The sequence below is a fragment of the Schistocerca nitens genome, chromosome 4 (genome assembly GCF_023898315.1).
Source record: "Schistocerca nitens isolate TAMUIC-IGC-003100 chromosome 4, iqSchNite1.1, whole genome shotgun sequence".
NCBI classification, from domain to species: Eukaryota; Metazoa; Arthropoda; class Insecta; order Orthoptera; family Acrididae; genus Schistocerca; species Schistocerca nitens.
Window position 1 is genome coordinate 186,679,881 of NC_064617.1, and position 15,272 is coordinate 186,695,152.

At 48.9% G+C, this 15,272-nt stretch overlaps 1 protein-coding gene across 2 annotated transcripts in view; it reads left to right on the top strand.

Moving 5' to 3' along the window:
• Positions 1 to 15,272, top strand: part of LOC126251330 (zinc finger homeobox protein 3) — a 112,268-nt gene that overhangs the window by 53,172 nt on the left and 43,824 nt on the right. For both annotated transcript variants that reach the window (XM_049951675.1, XM_049951674.1), the window contains exon 2: positions 8,177 to 11,763. In XM_049951675.1, the coding sequence (XP_049807632.1) occupies positions 8,250 to 11,763 (3,514 nt within the window). In that variant the 5' untranslated portion in view covers positions 8,177 to 8,249. The remainder of the gene's footprint in view (positions 1 to 8,176; positions 11,764 to 15,272) is intronic.

Consider the following 15,272-nt stretch of genomic DNA (forward strand, 5'->3'; position numbering starts at 1 on the left):
GGTTCAGGTACAGACTGTTTCTACTCCCCCCCCCCCCCCCCCCACTTATTTGGAACTGTGGCAACCGTACACTTCAGTGACCACTAATCTTAACAGATACGTGAGAGAAAAGAGGTTTTAGTATCTTTAAAGTTAAAACTAAGTGAGCATCGTTGTACATGCTCATTTTCTTAATTAGGAATACAGTGAGAGAGTTTACCCTAGTGTGGTAATAAGAGAATTGTCGTAAGCCTGTTCGTGCCCAAGTATTGAGAAAACTTGTGGACAGGAAGTTGGTGGCGCTGCGGAGATTTTCGCCGAAACAATTCCTCGTGTGTGCAGCATCTCCTTGTGCACGAGCCGGCACACAAAGGAGAGCTGAGGCCAGGTGCGGCTGCGCTGAGCGATAAGCCCGCAGTATCGGGTTGTCGACTCGGCGGCCAGCCTGTGGGGAGGCTGCGAGATAGCGCCCTGGAAAAGTCATAATGATAGCGCCATTTTCAGCCTCCCCTAAGGCGCGCCCGAAGCTGCGCGCAATATGAGTGTATAGACTGAGCCGCTGCACAATAAAATATGCATGAGGCCCAGATGTGCTTAAAATGAAGTTTCGCGTAGGAGCGGGAGAAAGAGGAGGAGGAGGAAGAAGGAGGAGGGGGTAGGCGAGTAGGAGGAGGCTGAAGCGGTGCTCCGAGACGGAGCGAGATGAAAAAGAAGGCAGGGAGAAATGAAAGAAGGGGGTGAAAAAGAGACGGCGATGAGCGGCGTAAGACGAGGAGCATGGGGAGGGAGAGGGCGGCATCAGAGAGAGAGACAGAGAGAGAGAGAGAGGCGTGTTTTATAATATAGTAAGGAATGGCAGGCCAGCAGCGCCTTATATGAGCGAGCCGCGCTACTGATAGGCAATATAGCGAGCGCCCAGCTCCTGTTCCAGGGGACTACCGGCGTAGCTGCGGCGCCGGCGCTGTGGGTGACGTCACGGCGCGCCACTGTGTACTCGTCAAACTGAGAACTCACAGCCGCTATCACTCGAGTAGTTTAGCACGGTCGCTACCGGATTTTCTGTGTACACACATTTCAAAGCTACATTTAACTACATGCCTTCTGTCGCGATGAAACTTAGCGGTGGAAACAACGACGCGAGACGCTATTTTTGCCGCAAACTGACACTTTGTGACCGTGACTGTGTACAAAATACTGGAGGAGAAAACAGCAATGAGCCACTTTTAAAAACGCTGTTTACTCACATGAATAATTCCATTTCGAACCGAGAGGTTCATCATCAGACGGCTATTCAAGTTAAGATAAACATTTGACGTTGTTTACAATCGTTTTTGCACGTTTAAGTTACATCTTTTAGTGTGTATCTGTACAGAAGATGTTCATAAATTAATACTGTGACTACGCGGAAATGAAGTCATCTGAGATGCCCTAAAATACTGAGAAAATAGATTTAAACAAGAAAGAAAGATAGATTTAAACAAGGAAGAAATATTACGCATTTAGTTAGGAAACTAGGTGTGGATCACATAGGCCTCACAAAGAACTGGTCTATTCTTATGTAATAAATAAGAGTTGTAATTTCACACCTAAAAATGGTTACTTATAATGCTCAGTCGTATGGTACATGGAGCTGTTACAGAAAGCCCCAGAGTAGTTTTACTTTTCTCCTCCATGTGGCGAAAAATTCCTTGGGGTGCTAGTGGCCTGTAACGAAAACACGATGTGAGAAACGTCCTATTTCAATGTAATTGTACCTAATAACCACTGAGAACAGTGTAAAGAAATTATTAAATTGAAGTTCTTCTAGTTTGTTATCTTAGATCTTAGTATGCATCCTTTCATGAAGAAGAACTTCTATTTTGTTATCTTAGATCTTAGTATACATCCTTTCATGAAGCTCAACTTCTTCGTGCTGTGAGTGTGTGTGTGTGTGTGTGTGTGTGTGTGTGTGTGTGTGTGTGTGTAGTACTTTACACAGTGTGCGAACACATATATTAAAACAGTGCTAGTCTTCACTGCTGCATGATACACTTGCGGTCAGTATCGCAACGTAGTGAAACGGGTTTTCGACGTACGTAACATGGAATTAAAACAGTTTCACTTTAATAGTTTTTAGGTACAATTCCATTAAAATAGGCCGTTTCTCATAGCGTGTAAAGGTTGTGGGGCATCACCATCCCAAGGCATTTTCTCCACATGGGGGGAATAAAAAATGAATACAAATGTAAACAACATAAAATGTATATCTTAAAGTGAACAGCCTTCTGTTGATGAACCTGTCGGTTCGCAACCACTAACGGTACCATTTATGCTGATAAATAGCATTATTAAACCTGGATTGTTGTTGTTTACTCCTCCGGAAGAATTCGGCTAGAATGGGAATCGCGTGTAGGGGAGCCTAGATGTGCGGGAAGGTTCTTTGTAAAGATTTTTCCCTCTAGGGAATGATATTAGCAGTTATCAACGTTTACAGTACTAGAACACAGTAGCAATTCAATTTCTTATTAATAATAAATTGTTAACAAATTACGGCGATATTGCATTGAGTACCTGACTTTTCTTGCTGCGCATATGTAAATAAGTATACCACAGGCAGACAATGAAGTTCGAAAATTTCTTTTAGTCTGCCTCGTTTGTATTCATGTGAATTTACAGCTTCGTGCTTACATATACGCAACCCAGGTCTTGTGGCAGTGAATAACTTTATTTACAAAAACTTTTAACAAGTCGAGAAGTATTGCATTGATGAAGTGAATTTCTCATTTGTCTTGCAGTTCGTTTGTCGGTAACTATACCACTAGCAGACTATGAAGTGTGATATTTCATTTTGTCCTAGCTCGTTCGTATCGTTGATTTCTAAATGAATGTTCGTTTGTCGGTGATATGTGCATGATTGCACATAACGATAAACTAGTCAGTAAAGTGAAGCTAAGCAGATACATGCAAAACTAAAATTCCATTAGCGAAAAAAAATATTGCCGTTCGACGAAAGTATCATTCAAACCATGTATACATCCGAAATAATGTTACTAAACGTCTGAGTTGACAGTGGTAAATTTGGGAAATATAATCTTCTGCCAATCTGGCAGTGGCAGATCGGTGTGTAGTCAGGTGTTTAGTAGCAGCATTTCTAGCAATATCAATACGTGGAATGATTATTTTGCGTGACCGGAGGTTTTGTATCTGTTGATGAAAATTTTAGTTTAACACTTTTCGGCAAGTTTTCAGGAGTGCAGTGCAGTGTGGCCGTTTTAGCGTAGACCTATATTGCATAAATACGTTAAATATGAGATATACTGAAAACGAAGATCTCAATCAGTATTCCTCTGTCATGTCTTATTCCAGATCTGAATACCGTTCATGAGAGCATTTTGCGCCGGCCGGTCCAGTCACCAGTAAATAAGAGAAGGGAAGGAGAGAAGATTTATTGTGTTGGTATTCCGGGTTGAGAGCGGTCCTGGAACCATGGTTTGCAACTAACCCTAATCGTATCCACTTTGCACAACTGGGAAACCGTATTTCGCAAACTGTTCCTACAACCACTGAGAAGATTGTGAGTAAAACCGAGTTCTGTTCTAATCGATATTCCTCGTCGTAAAAAATTCAAAAGAATACCTGTATATTCTCACAGCTGCAGAGAATGTGGACCCGCATTCACAATGAACTGGTCTGTGAGAAGTTATCTTGGGGCAACAAGATAAACCTGACAAAGAACTCCCTGTATCATAGACGACCTAATGGGTCGTGTCACAATGACAGCAGTGTTGTTAAGGAGATACTGATTACCACGCGGCTCTTCCACGAGCTGTATTAGTATGGAGGTGTTTCCTCTGTCCGATACGATTCGAAAAGTTTCCGCTTCTCAGTAAATACTGTACGTTCACTCTGCTCTGCAGAAGACAACGCTGATTAGGGCATATATTAAATGCGACTCGCGCGCGTTGTGTATAAGATGGTAGTTTTAATATTATTTCCATAGTCTGCGTATCTTCCGTCTAAAATATCGTAGTAAAAGTACAAAGCAAGCTCATTTCTTTACTGGTGTGTGGATCTGATGCAGTGTGTTACGTTAGGTATGGTCCGGAATATTTATACTTTTTAGCTGTAGAGAACGATGACAGATCTTCTCGCTGTCAGATTCTTCCGGGAACTACGAAACTATGACCGAAGAATTTATTTTAATGGCGCTAATACCTATTTACATTGCAGATAAGCTTATCTGCACATAATGGAAGTAATTTGAAATGATTCGTCGCTTGATAAAGCTGTAGGATGTCATTACGACGTTTGTAAGCGCTTCGAATAGCCACCTTTATTGTAAAAGACCGACATTTGTTTGACATATCTTCACACCTCCGCTTTCATCGGGACTAATTTAACATTTTCTACGCTCTATAGCCGCTCGTCTAATACGCAGTTGGCCAGCATCGCGCGGTTGTTTGTTCAAAGAAACGAACCCACGTTTATAGACCATTGTCTTATTCCAGGAATGAGGGCGTAGCTGCTTGTTTTATCCTTCAATTAACTCTTTCAATAGCAGTTATCAGTCGGAGAAGCGAATGCGGCGGGGAAAAGCGTGTCAACAGGTGGGCTTCACAGGTTTCCCCGGAGAAGTCAAGACTCCACACGATGTGACGTCTGGCATATTTTGAGAATCGAGAATGAGTTGACTACAAATCGGGCACATTCGATCTGTAAGTGTGTTAGGTACTTTTGTTTATCGCTTAGAAAAAAATAAACACTTGGAGATAAGGGCTTATCACGCGTGTTGAGTGGTGTCGGCAGCTGTATTTTTTGACAGCATAGAAGAAAAGGGGAGAAACGTAAAAGCAGGCTGAGAATTTTCCGAGTGGAAGATTCGGCATCGAATGGTTTCAAACGCAAGAGGCGAGGGAACCAAAATAAACATATACGAGGACGCTCCCGAGGCCATTGTTCGAAAATGGCATCACTATTTCGCGATGTCCTCGCACCGACTCGCGATGGGCAAAAAATTGTGGGCGATCTGCTAGCGGGGTTTTTTGCAGGTGGCCGGGAAGAGGCTTGTTATTGCCGGTGTGGGGCCAGATCTCCGTACTGCCGGCCTGAACGTGCGGAGCGTCCCTAGTCGCGCCGAGCCCATTGTTCTGTACTCCGCGTGGAACGTCGCGCAGTCGATCAATCGTCATCACGCACGTCGCTACACGTCGACAGCCTCCCTAATAATTAAGAAATATTTCAGGAATAAAAAAGAGCCGGTCGGGTTATTTTCCCGCGCCGGGAAAAATTCGCGTTGTCACTGGCATCTGGGTGGAGTTGGTCGGGTGAGTGATGTTTTCTACACCCACTGCGGAGTGAGGAATTTCTGAGCCGACCGCAGTTATCCCTAGGTGAAAATCATTTTTCCCAGTTTATCAGCCACTGCTGTAGCGGTTTTAGTTTCTTACGCACTCACCACAAGAACCGATTGCAAGTTTCACGACCCAGGACGGTGGCTGTTTTGATAATACCTGTTGGTTGGTCAGTGATGTCGGTCATGGCAGATGATGCGACTCTACGATCGGCTATATAAAATTATGTGGACATTCATGTCTCCATCCAGAGTAAATTAAAAATATCGTACGGTAGGTAAGCCATGGACACCAGAGAAATATCTCAGCAAAGACACGTTAATTTAACGTACGAACATTTTAATTTGTAATCAAAACAAATATGGTTTTCAGTTCGACGATAAGTCGAGAGTGTGACTCCTTAGTAACCTGCACGCGAAATATCGACCTGTTAAAATCACTTTTCTCCTTCGTCAGGTACTTACATCTTTCAAAGCGCTCCGTATAATTACGTAATTAATGTCAACTATATTGCCTATGTCATAACATTTTCTTCTGTCACTTGTTTACTCCGCTCTAGAAAGCTGAATATACTTAAAAGCCGAGAACAAAAATGGTTCAAATGGCTCTGAGCACTATGGGACTTGACATCTTAGGTCATCAGTCACCTAGAACTTAGAACTACTTAAACCTAATTAAGCTAAGAACATCACACACATCCATGCCCGAGGCAGGATTCGAACCTGCGACCGTAGCGGTCGCGCGGTTCCAGACTGAAGCGGCTAGAACCTCTAGGCCACTCCGGTCGGCGCCAAGAACAGTACTTTGCCTAATTGAATACTGATAGGTAGTTATATATGAATGTATTTTTACGCTCCATACTTGACCGGAAATTAGCTGTTGACGTGTAACTTGTCAGAAAAATCTAATTGTGTGTCAGAAGTTGACTGAACTGTGTCAGAGTTACTCTGCCTATGTCCCTAACCATTCTTCTCTGCTTCTCCTCAGGCTTATACTTTTCTTCCTATGTCATATTTCGCTAGATGAGTATCTACATCTTCTTACATAATCCGTAAGCCGCAGTACGGTGTATGGCGGAGGGTATCTTATACAACGACTAGACACTTTATTTCCTGTTCCACTCGCAGATAGAGCGAGGAACAAACGACTATTTGCATGCTTCCACACGGGCTCTAGTTTCTCTTAACTTCGTAGTCCTTACGCGAAATGTACTTCATCGGCAGCAGAATCAGTCTGCAGTCGGCTTCAAATGCATTGCGTTCAACTACGGATTTTACATTTTCTTCGTTTCTCACGTCTTTGTTTCCTTACGTCTTAGAATGCAATGCTGGGCGTGTTCCGAGGCAGAATGTAGACTACTTTCCTCCTCCTCCCACCAGTATCACTACCACTATCACTGTCATTACCACTACGCTTCATCCTTTACACCTCTTCCCATTCCTTTGCCTCATTATTTGCGATCAACAGTATTTTGTATGAGACAATGCTTCGTGAACGTAAAATTTTTGCCGTCATACGAGGTGTGTCGGGAAAGTTTCTTTTACCTTCCAAAGGTTTTTTTGTGGCAGCGCTCAAAGGCTTGAAGTGGTAGGGACTTTAACATGTTAGTCACATTCTTTTGACTGTTCTTCAGAGTCACAAAAAGACGTCCTTTTAAGACTTTTTCATTCTCGCGCAAAAAGTCACAAGGATTAAGATGATGAGATCAGAGAAGCTGTGGAACAATAGGAATGCCTCTTGAGGTCAAAAATTATGTGATGGGGCGTTGTCGTGAAGCAGCATCCACTTGTGTACAATGTCTGGTCTTAACTGATTCTACCTTTTCCTGAGCATTTCAAGGTCACACATTACTCTTATTGTTCTATGTTGTTCTGATCTCAGAAGAGCACCCACGCGTTCGAAGTTTTCGACTTCTGTTGAAATTGAAGGTCTCCCTGAGCGAGGTTCACCTTCAGCGTGTTCTGTGGCTTCTTAAACTGATTTGTGTGAGCGAAAGTGCTCTTGATCAGGAATGTTCCCCATAGGCCTGTTTCAACTTCTCGAAGGTCACACTCGCGGATTCCCCAAGTTAAACACAAAACATGATGGCATAACGTTGCTCTAAATTCCGCTGTTCCATTGTCGTAACACACAACAAAAACACAACTTCACTGATGGCGCTTTCAAAAATCATGTGTCCGCAGCTCGTGGTCGTGCGGTAGCGTTCTCGCTTACCACGCCCGGGTTCCCGGGTTCGAATCCCGGCGGGTCAGGGATTTTCTCTGCCTCGTGATGACTGGGTGTTGTGTGCTGTCCTTAGGTTAGTTAGGTTTAAGTAGTTCTAAGTTCTAGGGGACTGATGACCATAGATGTTAAGTCCCATAGTGCTCAGAGCCATTTGAACAATTTTGAACCAGATCGATCCAAGTGTTGTCAGTCAAATTCTGTCTCTCACACACCTCGTATAATGCGACCAGACCTGCTCCAGGGACCGAGCGAGGTGGCGCAGTGGTTAGCACTGTGGACTGGCACTCGGGAGGACGGCGGTTCAGTCCTGCGTCCGGCCATCATGATTTAGGTTTTCAATGATTTCCCTACATCGCTTGAGGCAAATGCTGGGATGGTTCGTGTGAAAGGTCCGATGAGATCGATAACCTCGCAGTTTGGTCTCCCCCCTCCCCCCCCCAACCCAACCAGCTCCAGGAATCTTAAAGAACTTTCTGAAAAGTGTATGGAAGACATCAGGTTTCCCGTATTTAATGTGACGTTCTCTTACGAAGGACTATTGCATGGAGGCGATCTCACAGCGTAATTATCTGAAACTTAATAGCTGCATTTATCTGTGCGGTGCTGTGTTGTTAATGTGTGCGGTGCTGCGCCTGTTGCAGACTGGGACCCGCTACTGCCGCGACAGCCGTGTCAGCATGTGATGGTTGAGGACGCCGCCCCCGCCGCCCAGCCATGCCCAGCCCAGCCGCCGCATCAGCAGCGCAGCCAGCAGCCGCCATCAACAGTAGCAGCTCAGTCCCGGGGGCGGCGTCTCTAGAGCTCGACCAGCAGGACCAGGACCAGGACGGCAGCAGCTCGAGCAGTTCGAGCAGCAGCAGCAGCAGCAGCAGCTCCTCCAGCAGTAGCAGCAGCAGTTCCAGCACCAGCATGAGCCCCGAGGAGGAGGCGTCGGCGTCGCCGCCGGCCGCACCGGCTGTGATCGCGGGCGGCGGCGACTCCGCGTCTGCGAGCCGCGTCGCCTCGCCGCCCACCGCCAGCAAGTTCCTACACGACGACCAGGCGGCGGCCATCGCCGGCGCCAAGGTCGACACGGGCGGCATGGCGAGTGCGGCCGGGGCCGGGGGCGGCGCCGCCGACCAGACGTCCGCCCCCGGCGCCGTGCACGCGCAGCAGCCGCCGCCGCCGTCGTCGTCGCACGGCGCTTCGGACGACTCGTGCGCCACCAGCGACGTGGAGAAGTTCGACGGCAAGATCGTGTACAACCCGGACGGCTCGGCGTACATCATCGAGGACAGCGAGCTGAGCGAGGAGGACGCCGTCGACCTGCCCATCGGCGACGGCTGCATCGTGGACGGGCGCGGCGTCAGCCTGTCGCAGTTCCAGGTCTTCCCGCAGATCGCCAACGCCTTCTACGTGTCGCGCAACGCGTCTTTCTACAGCGCGCTGTACGGCGGTTCCGGCGCGGCTCCCGGCGGCGACGGCGGCAGGGGCGCCTCGGCGGGCGTCCAGCCGGCCGCCACCGCCGCCGGCTACGGGCTGCTCCCGGACAAGAAGATAGTTCCTGAGATCCCGATCATGCACAGCTACCGCGTCTACACCGTGCGCGACGCGTCCGGTAAGAACGCCCCGGCGTCTGCCGGCGACGCCGAAGACAAGTGCGCCAAGGGCGGCGACGCGGCCCAGCCAGACCGCGCCGACGCCAAGCAGGACAAGTACTCCGGCAAAGATTGTTCCTCAGTTCCTGTCAAGCCCATCCTCATGTGCTTCATATGCAAACTCTCCTTCGGCTACGCCAAGTCGTTCGTGGCGCACGCGATGGGCGATCACAACGTGTCCTTGCTGGAAGACGAGAAGGACATTCTCGGGCACAAGAACGCGTCGGCGATCATTCAGTGCGTGGGGAAGAACAAGGAGCCGCTGGTGTCGTTCCTGGAACCGCTGTCGGCCCCCGTGCCGGCGGTGATCGCCTCCGACAAGCGCGCCGACCCGCCAACCTCTCAGCACCAGCAGCAACAGCACCAGACTCCGCAGCTTGTTCCTAAAGACCCGAAGCTCCTTTTTCCGGACGGCGGGTCGCGCTCTTCTCCCTCGGGAGGCAACTGTGATGACAAGAGTGGCTACGGTAGTAGTGAGATAGTGCGAGGACACTCTGAGGTGGCGGAGAGCCTAGTTGTTCACCGCCGCGATGCGGACATTAACTCCTCTCCTCTGGCGAGAGCTAACGTCCAGAATCTTCATGTTCCTGAGACTCCGGTCTCCCTACCTCAAAACGGTAGTTCTAGTAATAATAATGTTAACAATAATAGTATTAGTATAAGTAGTAGTAGTAGTAATCTCAGCAACAGTAACAGTGTTGTCGGCACCAACGGAAGGATAGGCGCGAGCGCCAACAACGTGATGGACCTGACACGCAAGAGCCCCATTTCGGCGTCCGCGGCGACGACCGGCAGCGCGTCTCCCGGGGCCAGCCCCTCGCCGGGTTCCACCCTGAGCCCGCTGCTGCAGTCGTACCAACAGCACCACCACCACCAACAGCCGCACCAGCCGCCACCCAGCTTCCTCTCCGGCACGACGATCGGCGTCTGCCCAGAGCACATGGCGGGCAGACCCAGTGGCGCCGACTGCGCCAAGTGCGAACTCATCCTGGCCTCGTCGCGCGGACTGGGCGCCGCTGCCGTCGGCGTCTTGGGCGCTGGCGTCCCCGGCATGCACTCGCGCAACTCTTGCAAGACCCTCAAGTGCCCCAAGTGCAACTGGCACTACAAGTACCAGGAGACGCTGGAGATCCACATGAAGGAGAAGCACCCGGAGACGGAGACGTCGTGTATCTACTGCATCGCTGGACAGCCGCACCCGCGGCTGGCCCGCGGAGAGACCTACACTTGCGGGTACAAACCGTACCGCTGCGAAGTCTGCAACTACTCGACCACGACCAAAGGGAATCTCAGCATACACATGCAGTCGGACAAGCACCTGAACAACATGCAGGAGCTGCAGAACGGCGGCGTGGCGGCGGGCGCGGGAGACGGCCAGCACCACCAGCAGCAGACGCCGCCGCCCTCGGTGAAGCCGTTCAGTCCGCACCACCACCACCACCACCATCCGGCGTCGCAGCAGCAGCACCACAAGCCGAAGCCCACGTTCCGCTGCGACGTCTGCAACTACGAGACGAACGTGGCTCGCAACCTGCGGATCCACATGACGAGCGAGAAGCACACCCACAACATGATGGTGCTGCAACAGAACGTGAAGCACATGCAGACGCTGAGCGCGCTCCAGCACCAGCACGGCTCGGCGGCAGCTGCCGCCGCCGCTGGCGTCGAGTCGCTGCTGCACTTCCACCCGGGCCTCACCCTGCCGGGCGACAAGCCGCCCCCGCACACGGAGGCGGCGCTCGCCGACATGGCGTACAACCAAGCGCTGCTCATCCAGATGATGACGGGCGGCCAACTGCCGCCGCACCTCGACCTGGCGCCGCACCTGGACGCCGGCCTCAACCCCGACACCATGGAACCGCCGCCCGAGCCCGCAGACCCCAACCCTCAGCAGCTCTTCCAGTGCTGCGTCTGCAACGCCTTTGCCACCGACTCTCTGGAGGCACTGTCGCTGCACCTGTCCGCCGACCGCACCAAGATCCGCGAGCAGGAGATCCTCGCGGTGGTCGCCGGCCACTACGTCTGCAAGCTGTGCACCTACAAGACCAACCTGAAGGCCAACTTCCAGCTGCACTGCAAGACGGACAAGCACCTCCAGCGGCTGCAGCACGTCAACCACGTGAAGGAGGGCGGCGCGCGCAACGAGTGGAAGCTCAAGTACTTGTCGTCGCCCGGCGGCGTCCAGGTGAGGTGCCACGCGTGCGACTACTACACCAACTCCGCGCACAAGCTGCAGCTGCACGCGGCCGGCCAGCGCCACGAGGCGTCGTGCCTGCTGTTCGTGCACCTCCGAGACACGGACGCCGGCTCGGGGCCCGGCGAGCGCCTCTACCACTGCGCGCTCTGCGGCTTCTCGGCGCGCGCCAAGCTGCCGCTGCTGCAGCACGTGCGCACGGTCAAGCACCTGCAGATGGAGCAACTCCACCAACTCCAGCGGCGCTCCGAGGGCAAGGAACCCCACGCTGACATCTCGGAGGTGTTCCAGGTCATCGTGCAGCCACAGTACGGCCAGCAGCAGCAACAGCAGCAGCAACCGGCGCTGCCGCCCACGCGCCACGACAGTCCGCCTCAGGCGTCAGCTCTCGAATGTGGTAAGGGCAATTTCTTCTTTTCTATTTTCTCTACAACCATTTTTTTAACCAGTCGACAACATCTTTATTCAAATTCATTACATTGTACATATTAACCCACTACCTAGCTACATTAGTGGGTCCTATTATCATACAGAAAAAATGCAGCTCTCTATTCTCACTACAGGTAATCTTAATTGTGTTCTTACAGCTATGTGGTTCTTATTCTACCTAATCTACGAAGAAACTTATGCTACCTGCAGCGTTACAGGTGTGCCAGTGTTCTTATAAACCTAATAGATGTTGGCCTGGCCCACTGAGCTAATCCCAGTGGGCATCCCCCTGGCACTCGGCTGGCCCGTAACTTGGTTTCGCTGCAGTCTATCCTAAAGCCTTATCCTATCTTCCACGTCTAACCTAGTTTTACGTAGAGTCATAATTGGTGCGTGATCCTGTCCGGTTTTTGTACCCCCTCCCCCCTGGTCCAGAGCAAGGGGGATTCCAGCGTGAAGCGGCTGGCCAAGTCCCGGCCCGGCGGAACAGGAAAGGTGCACGGAGTCTGAGTTGGTAAAAAAAACATTTTTTTTACTAATTAATGGTTGTCCCTTAGAGAGTTCTTAAGGACTTTTTTCGATATTTCATCTGTTAGCTTATTCAAGACATTGAAGGTGTTGTCATCCCTTAGTAGGTGGTCCGTGTCGTTATTCGGAAGCTGTTGTCGTAGGTCGTTGGCTGCGTCATCGAAGAGGTGGCACTCATACACCACATGTTCTGGGGTGCCTTGCACGGCACCACAGTCACACGCGGGTGTAGCCTGCTTCCCAAACCGACATAGATATGTTGGGTAGGGTCCGTGTCCAGTAACAAAGTGCAGCATTCCTCTCGTAGGCATGAAAAATGTAAGTTTTGCTCGTTCCTCTATGTTCGGTAGCAGCTCATAGGTTCTGCGTCCCGTATACTCGTTGTTGCACTGTTCCTGCCATAGTTCGATCCCTCTCTTTTCAATCGCGTTTTTATCCATCATGAGATCACTATATCTAAACGTTAGTCTCTAGCCGGCCGGGGTGGCCGAGCGGTTCTAGGCGCTACAGTCTGGAACCGCGCGACCGCTACGGTTGCAGGTTCGAATCCTGCCTCGGGCATGGATGTGTGTGATGTCCTTAAGTTACTTAGGTTTAAGTAGTTCTAAGTTCTAGGGGACTGATGACCTCAGTCGGTGCTCTGAGCCATTTTTGTTAGTCTCTACCTCGATCAAAATAACAATGTGATTGACAGTTGAGCGTGGGAGGAGACGACGTGATCGATTCACCTTTATGTGCGCAAGCAATAGGGTTGCTGCATCAATAGCTGGGCGGTAAAGTTCTGGATACATACACTCGTTGCCCTCTGACGTGCAGCATTAAGTTTCCTTAACATGGTGATACTACTGTCCACTGTGCACTTAACGACTAGTCCAGGACACTGTCGCATGAAATAAACACGCCACATAGAGAGAAAAAATACATACCAAAAAATGTTCAAATGTGTGTGAAATCTTATGGGACTTAAGTGCTAAGGTCATCAGTCCCTAAGCTTACACACTACTTAACCTTAATTATCCTAAGGACAAACACACACACCCATGCCCGAGGGAGGACTCGAACCTCCGCCGGGACCAGCCGCACAGTCCATGACTGCAGCGCCCCAGACCGCTCGACTAATCCCGCGCGGCAAAAAGGCATACCAAATGCAAGCGTAGGCTTCCGCTGCCATTGTCACAGTCAATAAAATTACTCTGGGTCTGTGATCGCATAGTTATTGTTTTAAAACACCCGCCGTTTCGACCACTGTTGCAAGCGGCCTCCGTCAGAGTGTTTCTTTTGCTAACTTGTGAATGAGAAAAGTTTCGTTCTTGTATACTGGTGCAAGAGGCTGGTATCGAACTGCGGTAGTCTATTGAGGATGAGGACGAGGGTGTTAGACGTCCTTTATTCCTGTTTTCATTATTTCTTTTCATTGGTGGAAATAGACGTTGTTCATTGGTGTTTGCTTCACTATTTCCGCAATGAAAAGATAATGAAAACACAAACGAAGTAGCTGTCAGTCACTTTCATGCTGAGATCGAGGTCTAAATTTGCGTGTTGATCCAAGAACAACACAGGCCAACGGAAAGAATTTTTGATGACTAATAGTGTAATCATATGGTGGTTTTTTTTTTACGCTGAATACTTGTCTGTTTAATTTTTTTCTTAATCTGTACATATTTATCAGAGTACGAATCAGAAAACTCAATTAGAGCTCGGATTGGGTAATGGTAGGGGAAGGAAATCGGCTGCACTCTTCCAAACTAACCGACACAGCTTTTACCTTAAGGGGGGTAGGACGTCAAACGGGCCGACTTGGAGCAGGAGAGGCACCACAGGACATTTTATTTTCTACTGTCTATGCTTTTACAAATAAATTCATAAAACTTTGTCAGCATGACCAGGAAGGATTCAGGATTCATAGCAGTGGAAGTGCAAAAACATAACAAAATAATTTTTTTAGATATGAAATTTCATCATTTTTTCACTTACTGTTGGCTGTATTTGTTGCTATAGGTACATTTTTCTTCACAAGTAAGAGAGATTCTTTGATGAATTTTGCACAGCATACAAACCATACTTACAGGTGTATGAAACTCTAGAATGTTCCAAATCTATTAAAAACTGTGGTAAAAATTGAGATAATTAACTACAAAATTTGATTTCTTTCTGAACATAAAGTTTAAAACGTAACAGCTCATTCATTTTTTCATAAATTAAATAGATTCTAGAGTTTCAGAAACCTGTAAGTATGGTTTGTATGCTGTGCAAAATTCATCGCTCTTACTTGTGAAGAAAAGTGTACCTATAGCAACAAATGCAGCCAATAGTAAGTGAAAAAAATGATGAACTTTCACATGTAAAAAAATTAATTTGGTATGTTTTCGAACTTCCGCTGCTACGAGTGCGAATCCTGAATCCTTCCTAGTCGTGCTGACAAAGTTCTATGAATTTACTTGTAAAAGTATAGACAGTGGAAATTAAAATGTCCTGTGGTGCCTCTCTTGCTCCAAGTCGGCCCGCTTGACGTCCTACCCCCCTTAACCGATAGGGGGAAAACTCGGAGAACCTAAACTTGAATGTCCGGATGAGGCTGAACTAGCGTGCTCCAGCATACGTGACCAGTGTCTTACCACAACGCCAAACCGTTCGGTGAAGCATAAATGTCCGCAGCTCGTGGTCGTGCGGTAGCGTTCTCGCTTCCCGCGCCCGGGTTCCCGGGTTCGATTCCCGGCGGGGTCAGGGATTTTCTCTGCCTCGTGATGACTGGGTGTTGTGTGACGTCCTTAAGTTAGTTAGGTTTAAGTAGTTCTAAGTTCCAGGGGACTGATGACCATAGATGTTAAGTCCCATAGTGCTCAGAGCCATTTGAACCATTTTTGAAGCATAAATTGAAACCTCCTTATTACATGTAACTTTGTGCCCAATGATGTATATTTCCTTTTACTCTTCTCATCTTGTATACCT